At 54.3% G+C, this 12,847-nt stretch overlaps 1 protein-coding gene across 1 annotated transcript; it reads right to left on the bottom strand.

Moving 5' to 3' along the window:
* On the bottom strand, positions 277-11,189 carry LOC102185313. The gene is made up of 5 exons (XM_018065485.1): positions 10,917-11,189; positions 10,634-10,668; positions 10,133-10,226; positions 2,521-2,593; positions 277-731 (listed from the first exon to the last, which is right to left on the bottom strand). The coding sequence occupies exons 1-5, from the start codon at positions 11,187-11,189 to the stop codon at positions 277-279; spliced, it is 930 nt and encodes a 309-aa protein (XP_017920974.1).

Below are 12,847 nucleotides of genomic sequence, written 5' to 3'. Positions count from 1 at the left end.
CCTCTTTCTGGAATAACATATAGACGTGTTTAGAAAACTAGGCGGGTCTTTAAGATATGGCTTCTGGAGTGAGGGAGATGCGAGTTCATGAGACTCTTCCGCGTGGCCAGAAGCAGCGGGCTTCGGCTCTGTTCCCTCTTGGTGCCAGGGGGCGGGGCTCTGAAGGTGGGCAGCGGGGCCCAGGTGTCCTCCTCGAGGTGGAAGCCAGGCTGGGTGGCATGGGCAATGCCAGCCAGAGGGAGGGGCGGCCTGGGGGCCTGGGGATGCGCCCTGGCTCTACACGAGCTGAGGAGCCCTGTCCCCGAGCTCCGGGTCCTCCGGCATCACGATCATGGTGACAGGGGTGGGGCTGCTGGGCACAGGGGCCTTCATCGGGGTGCAGCCCCCCACCTCCCTGATGACCGGGGTCCCCTCCTCCCCACACTCTTCCTTGATGGCAGGCAGGCTCTCGGGCGCCGGGACAAACGGCATCACCACCAGCGTGCGAGGCACCTGCTGGACGTCCAGCTCGCTGTCCAGCCCTCCAGGGATGTTGATGACCGTGGACTCCACGGCCCGGGGCTCCTGGCGGCTGGGGACAGTGTCCTGGTGCTTCTGGGCCCACACGTCCTGGTCACGGCCCTGCAGCAGGGACGGCAGCTCGAGGGCTTCTGGGACAGACTCCGCAGCTGGGATCCCGGTGGAAAAGGACCCCTGGACGCGGGACTCGGCTGGTTCGGGCCCCTGGGCTTCTGCAGAGAAAGGAGACGTCCCCATGAGCACCTCAGGGCAGGGATGGGAGTGGAGCCCGGACACCGCACAGGGCCCTGCACGCAGGCCCCCGACGGCAGGGCCTGGCGCTGGCAGCAAAGCCCAGGCTCAGCCCTGGGCGCCTCTCCTGCCCCTCAGCACGCCTGTAAGCTCTGTCCCACTCCTCCTCAAGCGCGCTTTGCTCACGCTCAGTCGCGCCCTACTCTTTGCCACCCCATGGGCAGTAGCCCACCAGGCTCCTCTGTCCATGGGATTTTCCAGGCAAGGGTACTGGAGCAGGTTGCCATTTCCTCCTCCAGAGCATCTTCCTGACCCAGGGATGGAACCTGGGTCTCCCACACTGGCAGTTGGGCCTTTACCACTGAGCCACCAGGGAGGCCCCGCAAATGTGTTTGGTGATGAACAGTTTTCTGTTCCCTTCAGATATTTTGAACTTTGTCTTTTATTTCTCTAAGCAAAGCAAACCCCGTGGTTATTTGGTGGTTTCGCCTGCTGAGTCCCGAGGCCCTTGGGGCTGTCTCTCCTGTGGTTTCGCGGACTCTCACTCAGGACCCTGGTCTCCACGGGGCGTCAGCCACTCGGACAAGGAGCGGCCGGTTTTCCCTGTTCTGTCCGTGTCGTCCGCAAGGAAGCAGCGTTGCGCGATGAAGGGCGAGCCTACGGGGTCACCCCCTCTCACAAAGTCGGGGTCGGCCGGCGTCCAAGGCCGGCAGCGCTCCTGCTCCCTTCCCCTCTCCCCAAGGGCTGAGGCCGGGGCTGGAGCGCTGGGGCCCTCTTGCTCGCCTCTGCACCTGGGGGTCCCTGTTTTATGGGACATCTTAACCCGTAACGTCGAGTCAGCCCTGGACTTGGCCCTCTGTGTCTGCCTTCTGCACGTCTGTGAAGGCTAAACTCATCGGGGCTGATGCCCCGGGCGTCTCTCTGGATGTCTCTCTGCCTCAGTCCCCGCCCGAGGCTCCCTTACCTCCCAGCGGGTTTACCGCCCACAGGAAGCCCTCCCTGCGGTACGGGGTGCACCCCGCGCCCCCCTGCGCCTTCCCTCCTGGGAGTCAGTCTGCTCGCTCAGGCTCACAGAACAACCTCCCTTCTTCTCCAGTTTCACTGACAGCACATTCGTATTTTGTGATCCTCCAAAACCACCTTACGTGGAACCACGTAGACATTAAACTAGCCTTCCCGGCCGCCAGCTCCCTCCCAGGGGTCAGAGGCGCTGAACGTTTTGAAAAGTTAACAGCTCAGGTGTCCTGTGCTCAGGGACGCACGCTCGTGAGAAGTTAGCATCGTGAACGTTCACTGTTGGAAAGCTGAGTGGTGGATGTTGTTTACACTCTGAAAGGATGAAGACTCACGAATGAAGAGGACTGTGTGAAAGCTCCAGAGACGCCGGCAGGCGGGGTGCGGTGGGGCTGAGCCCGAGGGTCTGCGGGACCCTGCCCTGCGGCCACCACGAGCTCGGCCACCGTCACTCTCGGGCTCCTCAGCTCTGGTGGGGACACCAGGGCGGCCCTCAGCCCGGGAAGACGTTTGCCGCTGCTGCTTAGACCCATGCCCAGCTTTACGTCTGGAGCCCACCGCTGTCGGGCACACAGCGGGGGCGGGCGCTGTCTGTGGACCCCCTGGCAGGCTCCCCCTCGTCTGCATCACAGACACAGGGGTCCCAGCCCTGGCTTTCTCTGGTGATTTCTCTCCTTTTTCTTTTGGGAATATTGGACATTCTAGACAATCAAATTTAGGTAGGTCTCGACGTGCCCAGACTGCAGAGGGTCTCACCTGAGGCGGAGCCTCGGTTCTCAGCCGCGTCTCCTGCCCTCAGTTGCTTGCTTTCTCTCCGATCCTTTGTGTTCTACAGAAAGAGAAATCACAGGGAGCCCGGGATGTAGGGCTTGTCATACTGCCAAAGAGAGCGAAACAGGTGACGCTTTGGAGGACACTCCAGAGACAGGCAGGTCTGCCCCCACCCTCCGTGAGCTGCGGTGGGCACCGAGCGCTTTAGAGTCTTCCCCTCGAGCTGGGGCTGGAACCTGGCAGCCTCGGTGAGAGGCTGACCCTTCTCCGCCCTGTGTGTCAGGACGGACACAGGTGTACTTTGTCTGACGCATGTGAGGGTCTCAGGAAGCCAGGGAGACCCTCGTGATTCCCAGCACAAGAAAGGCTGGCTGCTCCCTGTGCGGGGCTCTGCCTACCAAGAAGCCTGAGCATTTCACCGGCATCTGAACACAGGCGTGTTCTCCTGCCCTGGCCCTGCAGACTGACGGCGGCACTGTCCTGTGTCTGCCGGCTGGCAGGTCGGAGGGGGACCGCAGTTCTCGCTGGACTCGCTGAACGGTCAGGGATGCGCTGATTCCAGCTTTCAGTGGTGCGTGTGCGGGTCCCAGAGACTGGGCCTGTGCAAAACTTCTGAGAGTCTGGACAGACTTACAAGCAGGTCTGCAGCTGGGAGACTTCTCAGTCCAAACAGCACGCCTGTAAATGCTCTCGACCCTTCCCTGGTCCAGGACTTTAAAAGTATCGTCAAGGTACAAATATCGATAGATAAGTGAGTGCGTGAAGATACAACTTCAGGGGAAACAAGGAGGGCCCTCGCTGGGCCAGAAGTACGCACGCCCCAAGAGGAGAAAGCAAAGGCCCAGAGGAGGCTGCTGTGGACGGCGGGAGAGGCCCTCGCAGAATCCACCGCAAGGGAGGTGGGGGCGGCCGCGGGAGTGGGGCCCCCGATGGATAGCTTGCTGGGGCCGCAGTTGGCCCAGCGTCCAGGCAGGCAGCGGGTCGCTGCTGCAAAGCCTCCTGAATCGACAGCAACAGTGGGGTGCCTGCCCCGCATGAAAACGGCAACCTCAGTGGACAGAGGGCAGTGTGAGCGCACGCACACCCAAGGGCGTGGCGCCCAGGAAGCGGAGGCGGCTCGAGGTGTCGCCAGACACCCAAGCGCCACTGGGAATCAGGAGCAAAGCGCTGCTGTGGAGTGAAGAGAAGGCAACGCAGCGGGCGGACGGCACGCTGGAGGGTGTGGAGCAGAGCCTGCGGGAGGACAGGGGGCACGGGGGTCTGCCAAAAGGAGAGGGGAGCTGTAGGAACCTTCAGAAGCTTGCCCTCCACCGAGGGGCTTCCCAGGGGGCACTAGTGGTAAGGAACCTGCCTGCCAGCGCAGGAGACGCAAGAAATACCGGGCAATCCCTGGACCAGGAAGCCCCCTGGAGCAGGACACGGTGACGCACTCCAGTGTTCTTGCCTGGAAAACCCATGGACAGAGGAGCCTGGTGGGCTACAGCCCACGGGGCCCAGCTGCAGCTTCAGCGAGGCCAGTCCCCACTCCCTACTCCGTGCAGTGCTGGCGGCTGGCCCGTCACAGGTGTGGGGTGTGCGCTCTGGCTGGCCTGGCTCTTCGCTGGGGGGTGGGCACAGCTGCTGTCCTGGTTCTGGCCCCCTTGGCAGCAACAGCCTCCCACGTGCCGCCCAGCGGAAGACTTAAGAAGAGACAGGACCTTCCTCCTCCTGCTTGCAGCCAGTCAAGGATGTTTTCCTCAGGCCACTGGCTGACCAAACAGGCAATGGAAGAAAATTTTCAGTGACAAGAAATACACTCTTTGCAAAATTCAGCCTTCAACAGGCTGGAGCAAATCTGACTTCCATCGTTACCACATGATTTACTACAAAGAAATAGGAAGTCCGGACTTTCAAGTTCATAGTCAAGAATTTTGAATCAGCTGCCTCAGAAATACTCAATGAGTCAGAGGACATCACGGACGAAGAATTAAAGCAGATCAGGATAACGGTGTAAGAACAGATCAGACTATCAACAAAGAAGTAGAAATTATGAACGGAAACTAAACAAATTCTAGAGCTGAAAAGTATAACAATTGAAATTTAAAAATTCACTAGAGGAGCTCAACAGATTTGACCAGTGAAAAAAGGATCCAAAAAAAAAAAAAACCAGCTTGACTGAACTGAAATTATTAATATCCAGCCTGAACTGTAAAGAAAAAACAATGAAAGGGGCCTGGTGGGCCTGTGGGTCTCCATCAAGATACGCCTCGCAGGACCCCCAGGAGGAGGAGAGAGAAACAGAGCAGGAAAATTGCTGAATAAATAATGAAAACTTCCCCAAACTGATAACATGAATCTACATCCAGTCTGCCCTCTCCAAGGCAAGCGCGAAAAGGCAGAAAGATAGGACACTGAGAGATGAGCTCCCCAGGTCGGCAGGCGCCCGACACGCCGCTGGGGAAGAGGGGAGGACCAGCTCCGCAAAGAAGGAGGAGAAAGACACCCACGAGGCCCAGCTGCCGGCGAGAAGGAAGAGACGGAGCCGAAGCAAGACACCCACAAGGCCCAGCTGCCGGCGTGACTGGTGGTGGAGGCAGAGCCCGACGCTGCAAGAACAACGCTGTGTAGGAACCTGGAACGTTAAGTCCATGAATCAAGGTAAATTGGAAGTGGCCCAACAGGAGTGGCAAGAGTGAACACCTACATTTCAGCAGTCAGTGAGCTACAATGGGCCGGAATGGGTGCGTTTAATTCAGATGGCCGCTATATCTACAACTGTGGGCAGGAATCCCTTAGATGAAGTGGAGTAGCTGTCACAGTCAACAAGAGTCCGAAATGCAGTCCTTGGGTGCAATCTCAAAAATGACAGAATGATCTCTATTCGTTTCCAAGGCAAACCATTCAATATCGTAGTAATCCAAGTCTATGCCCGACCAGTAACACCAAAGAAGTAGACATTGAATGGTTCTATGCAACCCAGAGAGCCTACTGAAAGCAGAGACGTTACTCTGCCGACTAAGGTCCGTCTAGTCAAGGCTATGGTTTTTCCAGTGGTCATGTATGGATGTGAGATTTGGACTGTGAAGAAAGCCAAGCGCCCAAGAGTTGATGCTTTTGAACTGTGGTGTTGGAGAAGACTCTTGAGGGTCCCTTGGACTGCAAGGAGATCCAACCAGTCCATCCTAAAGGAGATCAGCCCTGGGATTTCTTTGGAAGGAATGATGCTAAAGCTGAAACTCCAGTACTTTGGCCACCTCGTGCGAAGAGTTGACTCATTGGAAAAGACTCTGATGCTGGGAGGGATTGGGGCAGGAGGAGAAGGGGACGACCAAGGATGAGATGGCTGGATGGCATCACGGACTCGATGGACGTGAGTCTGAGTGAACTCCGTGAGGTGGTGATGGACAGGGAGGCCTGGCGTGCTGCGATTCATGGGGTCGCAAAGAATTGGACACGACTGAGCGACTGAGCTGAACTGATGAAGGACCTACAGGACCATCTGGAAAGTGAAAGTGAAAGCCACTCAGTTGTGTCTGACCCTTTGTGACCCCACGGACTATACAGTCCACGGAATTCTCCAGGCCAGGATACCAGAGTGGGTAGCCTTTCCCTTTTCCAGGGGATCTGCCCAACCCAGGAATCGAGCTGGGGTCTCCTGCATTGTAGGCAGATTCTTTACCAACTGGGCTATCAGGGAAGTCCTTCTAGGCCTTCAGAACTAACACCCAAAAGAGGCGTCCTTTTCACCACAGGGGACAGAGACGCAAAAGTGGGGAGTGGAGAGAGCCCTGGAGTGGCAGGCAAGCTTGGCCTTGCAACGCGGGGTGAAGCAGGGCAAAGGCTGACGGCGTTTTTCCAAGAGAACACACTGGGCATAGCAAACACCCTCTTCCAGTGACTCAAGGGATGACTCTACACACGGACGTCACCAGATGGTCAACACCGAAGCCAGACTGATACATTCTTGGCAGCTGAGGATGGAGAAGCTCTATACAGTCAGAAAAAACAATATTGGGAGCTGACTGTGGCTCAGACCATAAACTCCTTATTGCCAGATTCAGACTTAAATGGAAGAAAATAGGGAAAACCACTAGACCGTTCAGGTATGACCTAAATCAAATCCCTTATGATTATGCAATGGAAGTGGCGATTAGATTCACAGGGTTAGGTCTGACGGACAGAGTCCCTGAAGATCCATAGATGAAGGATGGTAAACTGTATAGGAAGTGGTGATCACAACCATCCCCAAGAAAAAGAAATGCAGAAAGGCAGAACGGCTGTCTGGGGAGGCCTTACAAATAGCTGAGAAAGAAGAGAAGCAAAAGGCAAAGGAGAAACAGAAAGATATGCCCATCTGCATGCAGAGCTCCAAAGAACAGCAAGGAGAGAAAAGAAAGCCTTCTTAAGTGAACAATGCAAAGAAATAGAGGAAAACAACAGAATGGGAAAGACTAGAGATCTCGTCAAGAAAATTAGAGATACCAAGGGAGCATTTCATGCAAAGATGGGCTCGATAAAGGACAGAAATGGTATGGACCTAACAGAAGCAGAAGATATTAAGAGGAGGAGGCAAGAATACAAGGAAGAACTGTACAAAAAAGATCTTCACGACCCAGATAGTCATGATGATGTGATCACTCATCTAGAGCCAGACATCCTGGAATGTGAAGTCAAGTGGGCCTTAGAAAGCATCACTACGAACAAAGCTAGTGGAGGTGATGGAATTCCAGTTGAGCTGCTTCAAATCCTGAAAGATGATGCTGTGAAAGTGCTGCACTCAATATGCCAGCAAATTTGGAAAACTCAGCAGTGGCCACAGGACTGGAAAAGGTCAGTTTTCATTCCAATCCCAAAGAAAGGCAACGCCAGAGAATGCTCAAACTACTGCACAAATGCACTCATCTCACACGCTAGTAAAGTAATGCTCAAAGTTCTCCAAGCCAGGCTTCAACATTTGAGAAGGCAATGGCACCCCACTCCAGTACTCTTGCCTGGAAAATCCCATGGACGGAGGAGCCTGGTAGGCTGGGGTCCATGGGGTTGCTAAGAGTTGGACACAACTCAGCGACTTCACTTTCTTTTTTCACCTTCATGCATTAGAGAAGGCAATGGCAACCCACTCCAGCACTCTTGCCTGGAGCATCCCAGGGACGGCAGAGCCTGGTGGGCTGCTGTCTATGGGTTCGCACAGAGTTGGACACAACTGAAGTGACTTAGCAGGCTTCAACAGTACATGAACCAAGAACTTCCATATGTTCAAGCTAGATTTAGAAAAGGAAGAGGAAGCAGAGGTCAAATTGCCAACATCTGTTCGATCATAGAAAAAGCAAGAGAGTTCCAGAAAAACATCTATTTCTGCTTTATTGACTGTGCCAAAGCCTTTGACTGTGTGGACCACAGCAAACAGTGGAAAATTCTTCAAGAGATGGGAATACCAGACCACCTTACCTGCTTCCTGAGAAACCTGTATGCAGGTCAAGGAGCAACAGTTAGAACTGGACGTGGAACAACAGACTGGTTCCAAATTGGGAAAGGAGTGCGTCAAGGCTGTATATTGTCACCCTGCTTATTTAACTTCTATGCAGAGTACATCATGCAAAATGCTGGGCTGGAAGAAACACAAGCTGGAATCAAGATTGCTGAGAGAAATATCAATAACCTCAGATATGCAGAGGACACCACCCTAATGGCAGAAATTGAAGAGGAACTAAAGAGCCTCTTGATGAGGGTGAAAGAGGAGAGTGGAAAAGCTGGTTTATAACTCAGCATTCAAAAAACTAAGATCATGGCATCTGGTTCCATCACTTCATGGCAAATAGATGGGGAAACAATGGAAACAGTGACAGACTTTACTTTCTTGGGCTCCAAAATCACTGCAGATGGTGACTGCAGCCATGAAATCAAAAGATGCTTGCTCCTTGGAAGAAAAGCATATTAAACCAACCTAGACAGCATATTAAAAAGCAGAGACATTACTTTGCCAACAAAGGTCCCATATAGTCAAGGTTATGGTTTTTCCAGTAGTCATGTATGGATCTGAGGGTTGGACCATAAAGAAGGCTGAGCGCCAAATAATTAATGCTTTTGAACTGTGGTGTTGGAGAAGACTCTTGAGAGTCCCTTGGACTGCAAGGAGATCAAACCAGTCAATCCTAAATGAAATCAGTCCTGAATATTCACTGGAAAGACTGATGCTGAAGCTCCAATCCTTTGGCCACCTGATGTGAAGAGCTGACTCATTAGAAAAGACCCTGATGCTGGGAAAGATTGAAGGCAGGAGGAGAAGGGGACGACAGAGGATGAGATGGTTGGAAGGCATCACTGACTCAATGGACATGTTGAGCAAGCTCCGGGAGATGTGAGGACAGGGAAGCCTGGCGTGCTGCCGTCCATGGGGTCACAAAGAGTCAGACACGACTAAGCGGCTGAACAACAGCAACACGGTCAAGAAGCTGAACTTGACTCCAAGCAAGTGAACCGAACACTCTCAGTGAGAAACGTCACAGCCAGTTTCTCAGAACCTGAAGAGAGAATTTTGAAAGCAGCAAGAGAGAGAGCTAATCACAGAGGAGAGCTCCTCAGTGTGATAAACAGCGACTTCTCATCAGATTCCATGCAGGCCAGAAGGCACTGGGGGCGCATGAGGTTATGAAGGGGAAAAAAACCTACCAACCAAGAATTCCAAACCCCCCAAAGCTATCTTTTAAGAATGATGGAGAAACTAAGACATTTTCAGGTAAACAAGGGCCGAGGTACTTTATTACAATAGACCTGCCATCCAAGAAACGCTAAAAAGACATAACACAGTTTACTAGTCTCTCCAAATTCTTCAGGTTAAAATGAAAAGATACCAGACACCAAAGCCTTAAAAGCAATAAAGAATACAGGTAAAGGAAACCACATATGTTAGTTTATAAGCCAGTATTATTGTACTTTGATTCGTAAGTCTTCCGCTTTTCTATATGATTTAAAGGCAGATGCATAGAACAATAATTATAAATCTCTATTCATGGGCACACCGTATACAAATATGTAATCTGTGACATTAACAACATAAAGGAGGGGAGACGGAAATGTGTGAGAAGAGAGTCTTGGAACACTACTGGGTACTGACTTAAAATACCATGGAAACTGAATTAGTATTATTCAATTCAATTAAGTAGAACTTTATTGTTATAAACTTAGAATGTTCACTGTGATCCTCAAGGCAACCGTTAAGAAGATGACTAGAGGCCATGCAGAAAAGGGAGGAAGAAGGTGGTCGCCGGGCACCGTAGGAAAAGGCAACTAAGCACGAAAAGTCGGTTGCTCTTGTTCCTCAACCCCTAATGGAGGATTGAGGAACAATGTGTATGATAGCTGAGTAGCAGAAGTGATTCCTTATCTACGGATTAATCACCTTCAACATGAATGAAGCAGGAAAAAGTAGAAATCCCATGGGAATCGGGGAGCCAGACCCCTGCCTCACACCGCACACACCTACAACCACAGATAGGAGGGGAAGGTCGAAATGTTAGACTTTCGGTAGGAGGTGTCGAAGACGCTCCTTTAGGTGTTTGGGTGCAAGATTTGTGAACAGAGCGCCAAAGCACTATCTCTGAAATATTCATGGGCTCACCTGGGGTGGCGGGGAGCTCTCGGGGGTGATGGTGCTGACGGAGGTCAGGCTGGAGCACCCGGACAGCGGGGGCAGGAACTCCTTCCGCTTGACTCTGCGGGACCGAGAGACACGGAGACACGGGATCGGGCGTGGGGCGGTGCCACGAGGGAGCCGGGCGGCCGGGGCTGGGGTGTCTGAGGGCTGCAGGGGAGAGTGTGTGTGTGCCCATGCGCGTGTGTGCTCGTGTGCGTGTGTGTGAACACGCACGCCTACACTTCCACAGACAGAAGTCAAACGAGCGTGATGCCTGGTGCCCAGCTCGGGCGCCAGCCGTGAGCAGAGTGCCCGCGAGGGGTCGTGCCTTCCAGGCTGGGGCAGAGCTGAGAGGCAGAGGCAGCGACTGAGCTCCGCACAGGGCTTTCCTGCCCCATATGCTCCGTCACAGATGCTCTCTCTCCTAGGAGACCTGCGCCGAGGCGCGCTCCCAGCCCCCGTCGGGTGGAAAGGCTGGCAACTCACCGCACTGCGGACGCGATCCTGCCGGCACTCGCTTCCTGCGGGCAGGAGAGGAAGAGCAGCGGGTCAGAAGGAGTCAAGCCCCGCCCTGGCCATCGCATCAGGGCTCCTGGGGGCCCCGGGTCCAGGGAGGGCGCTGGAGGATGGCGCCCGGCCCCACCCGCGAGCTCTGGCTGAGCTGCGTCCCCTCCCTTCCGTGGTTCAAGTCCTGTCCTTCATGATGCAGCACGTGACCATCCTTGGAAACCGGGCCGCTGGGAGGCTATCAACAGGGGAGCCAGGTCACCCGTGTGGGTCCCGGCCCACGAGGCCTGATGTCCTCGCAGGAGGATGAGCTCCAGACGAAGACCGTGGGCCCAGGTGGCGCTGACGGCTCAGAGGCACCAGCCCTGGCGACGCCCCACCGCAGACTTGTAGCTCCAGGGTGGGAGAAGGAAGTGAGCTGCCTGGGCAGCTTGGCCTCTGCAGCCCCAGCAGAGAAGCACACCGTCACACGTGCTCGTGCGCACACTTCTTGGTCAGCGGGGAGCAGGACAGCCTGGTCCCAGAAGGCGCCCATTTGGCCTCCGGGCACGGGCCTGGCCTCCCCACCTCTAACTCAGACTTGGCATCCGCAGGTTGGAGCCTACGGGCAGGTGTGTGGTGACCCTCCCTGTGGCTTTCTTCTGCGCGTCCTCGGGGCCTGATTCTGGGCATCTTTTCAGGTGCTCATTTGCCATCCAATAAATTGCTTTCGGTGAAGAGTTTGTTCAAATCTACAGTTTGAACTGTGGTGCTGGAGAAGACTCCTGAGAGTCCCTTGGACTGCAAGGAGATCAAACCAGTCAATCCTGAAGGAAATCAGTCCTGAATATTCATTGGAAGGACTGATGCTGAAGCTCCAATACTTTGGCCACCTGATGTGAAGAACTGACTCATTGGAAAAGACCCTGATGCTGGGAAAGATTGAGGGCAGGAGGAGAAGGGGACGACAGAGGATGAGATGGTTGGATGGCATCACCGACTCAATGGACATGAGTCTGAGTGAACTCCGGAAGCTGGTGATGGACTGGGAGGCCTGGCGTGCTGCGGTTCATGGGATCACAAGAGGTGGATATGACTGAGCGACTTACCTGAACTGAACTCAGGTTATTTCAGATTTTTGTTTTTATAAACAATGTTTATAAAATGTTACAGGGAACATGTCTGTCATAGAGCTTTGTCTGTTTTTCTAAGATTGGGCTTTAAGTTAATGGTGGTAGACAGCCGATGCTCCCACGTGCTGAGGGCTGTGCCGGGGTCATCTCCTTTAATCATCACCCACACACTCAGAGGTGTGTGCGGGGCCCCCTGCCCAGGTAACTGCAGAACAGGGTTGGACCTGGGAAGCCTTGGAGTCTGTCTCCATCCTCGGGAGTGCACTTCCTGGGTCCAAAGTTTATCAGTGCATTCGCCCAAAGGAAGACCCTTTAAAAGTAAACCAGTGACCTAATATGCCTCATGGTGACTGACCTTGCAGTTTCAGGGTGCCTCTCAAGGTCGTCTCCCACACACGAAGGGGACGAGAGGTGGCACCTTGCAGTCGCCTCGCGATGGACACGCGGGTCACTCTCCTCTTTAGTAGGCAGCACTCTGTGCACCGTATCAAAGGAGGCCTTACACAGGAAGTCTTAACACAAGGTCACACGCGACTTCCTCCAGAGCAGTAAGCGGGGAGAAACGGGTGTGTGTGTGAGTGCCCGTCTGGGCCTGAGAACGGACACAGAACCCTGCTTCGCCCACACAGACACGTGTCTCAAGAGTGACCAGGGACCTACATTCAGGAGCCCAGACCCTCACCCTCACCTGGGCTGGGCTCGAGCACAACATTGGGTAAACGGAGGGAGTGTGGACCCCGTGTCTCAAGGGGGAGCTTTCAGCTTTTCATCGCGAGGTAAGATGTAAGCTGTGAGCTTTCAAGGTGCCCCCTGAGGGAATGGGACCTTGTCTTTGCGTTCCCAAGCTGGGGCTGCTTTAAAATCATGGATGGGAATTTGTTGCCATCCGGTCCTCGCTCTGCACAGCCGCGTCCATACGATGGTTGTCCAACCCTCACCGACCCAGGCCTCAGACGCAATGCCGCGTCTGCACCGGGGCAGGGAAGGTGGGGGCAGCTGCAGCGTCTCCAGACGGTCACACCCAGGCCCGCGAGGACCGGCGGGAACCGACCAGCCTCTGCTGCTGAAGGCCAACCCGGTG

This window comes from Capra hircus, chromosome 20 (genome assembly GCF_001704415.2).
Source record: "Capra hircus breed San Clemente chromosome 20, ASM170441v1, whole genome shotgun sequence".
Classification (NCBI taxonomy): Eukaryota; Metazoa; Chordata; class Mammalia; order Artiodactyla; family Bovidae; genus Capra; species Capra hircus.
Note: the sequence above shows the minus strand (reverse complement) of the source record. Positions and strands in the feature narration are given on the sequence as shown.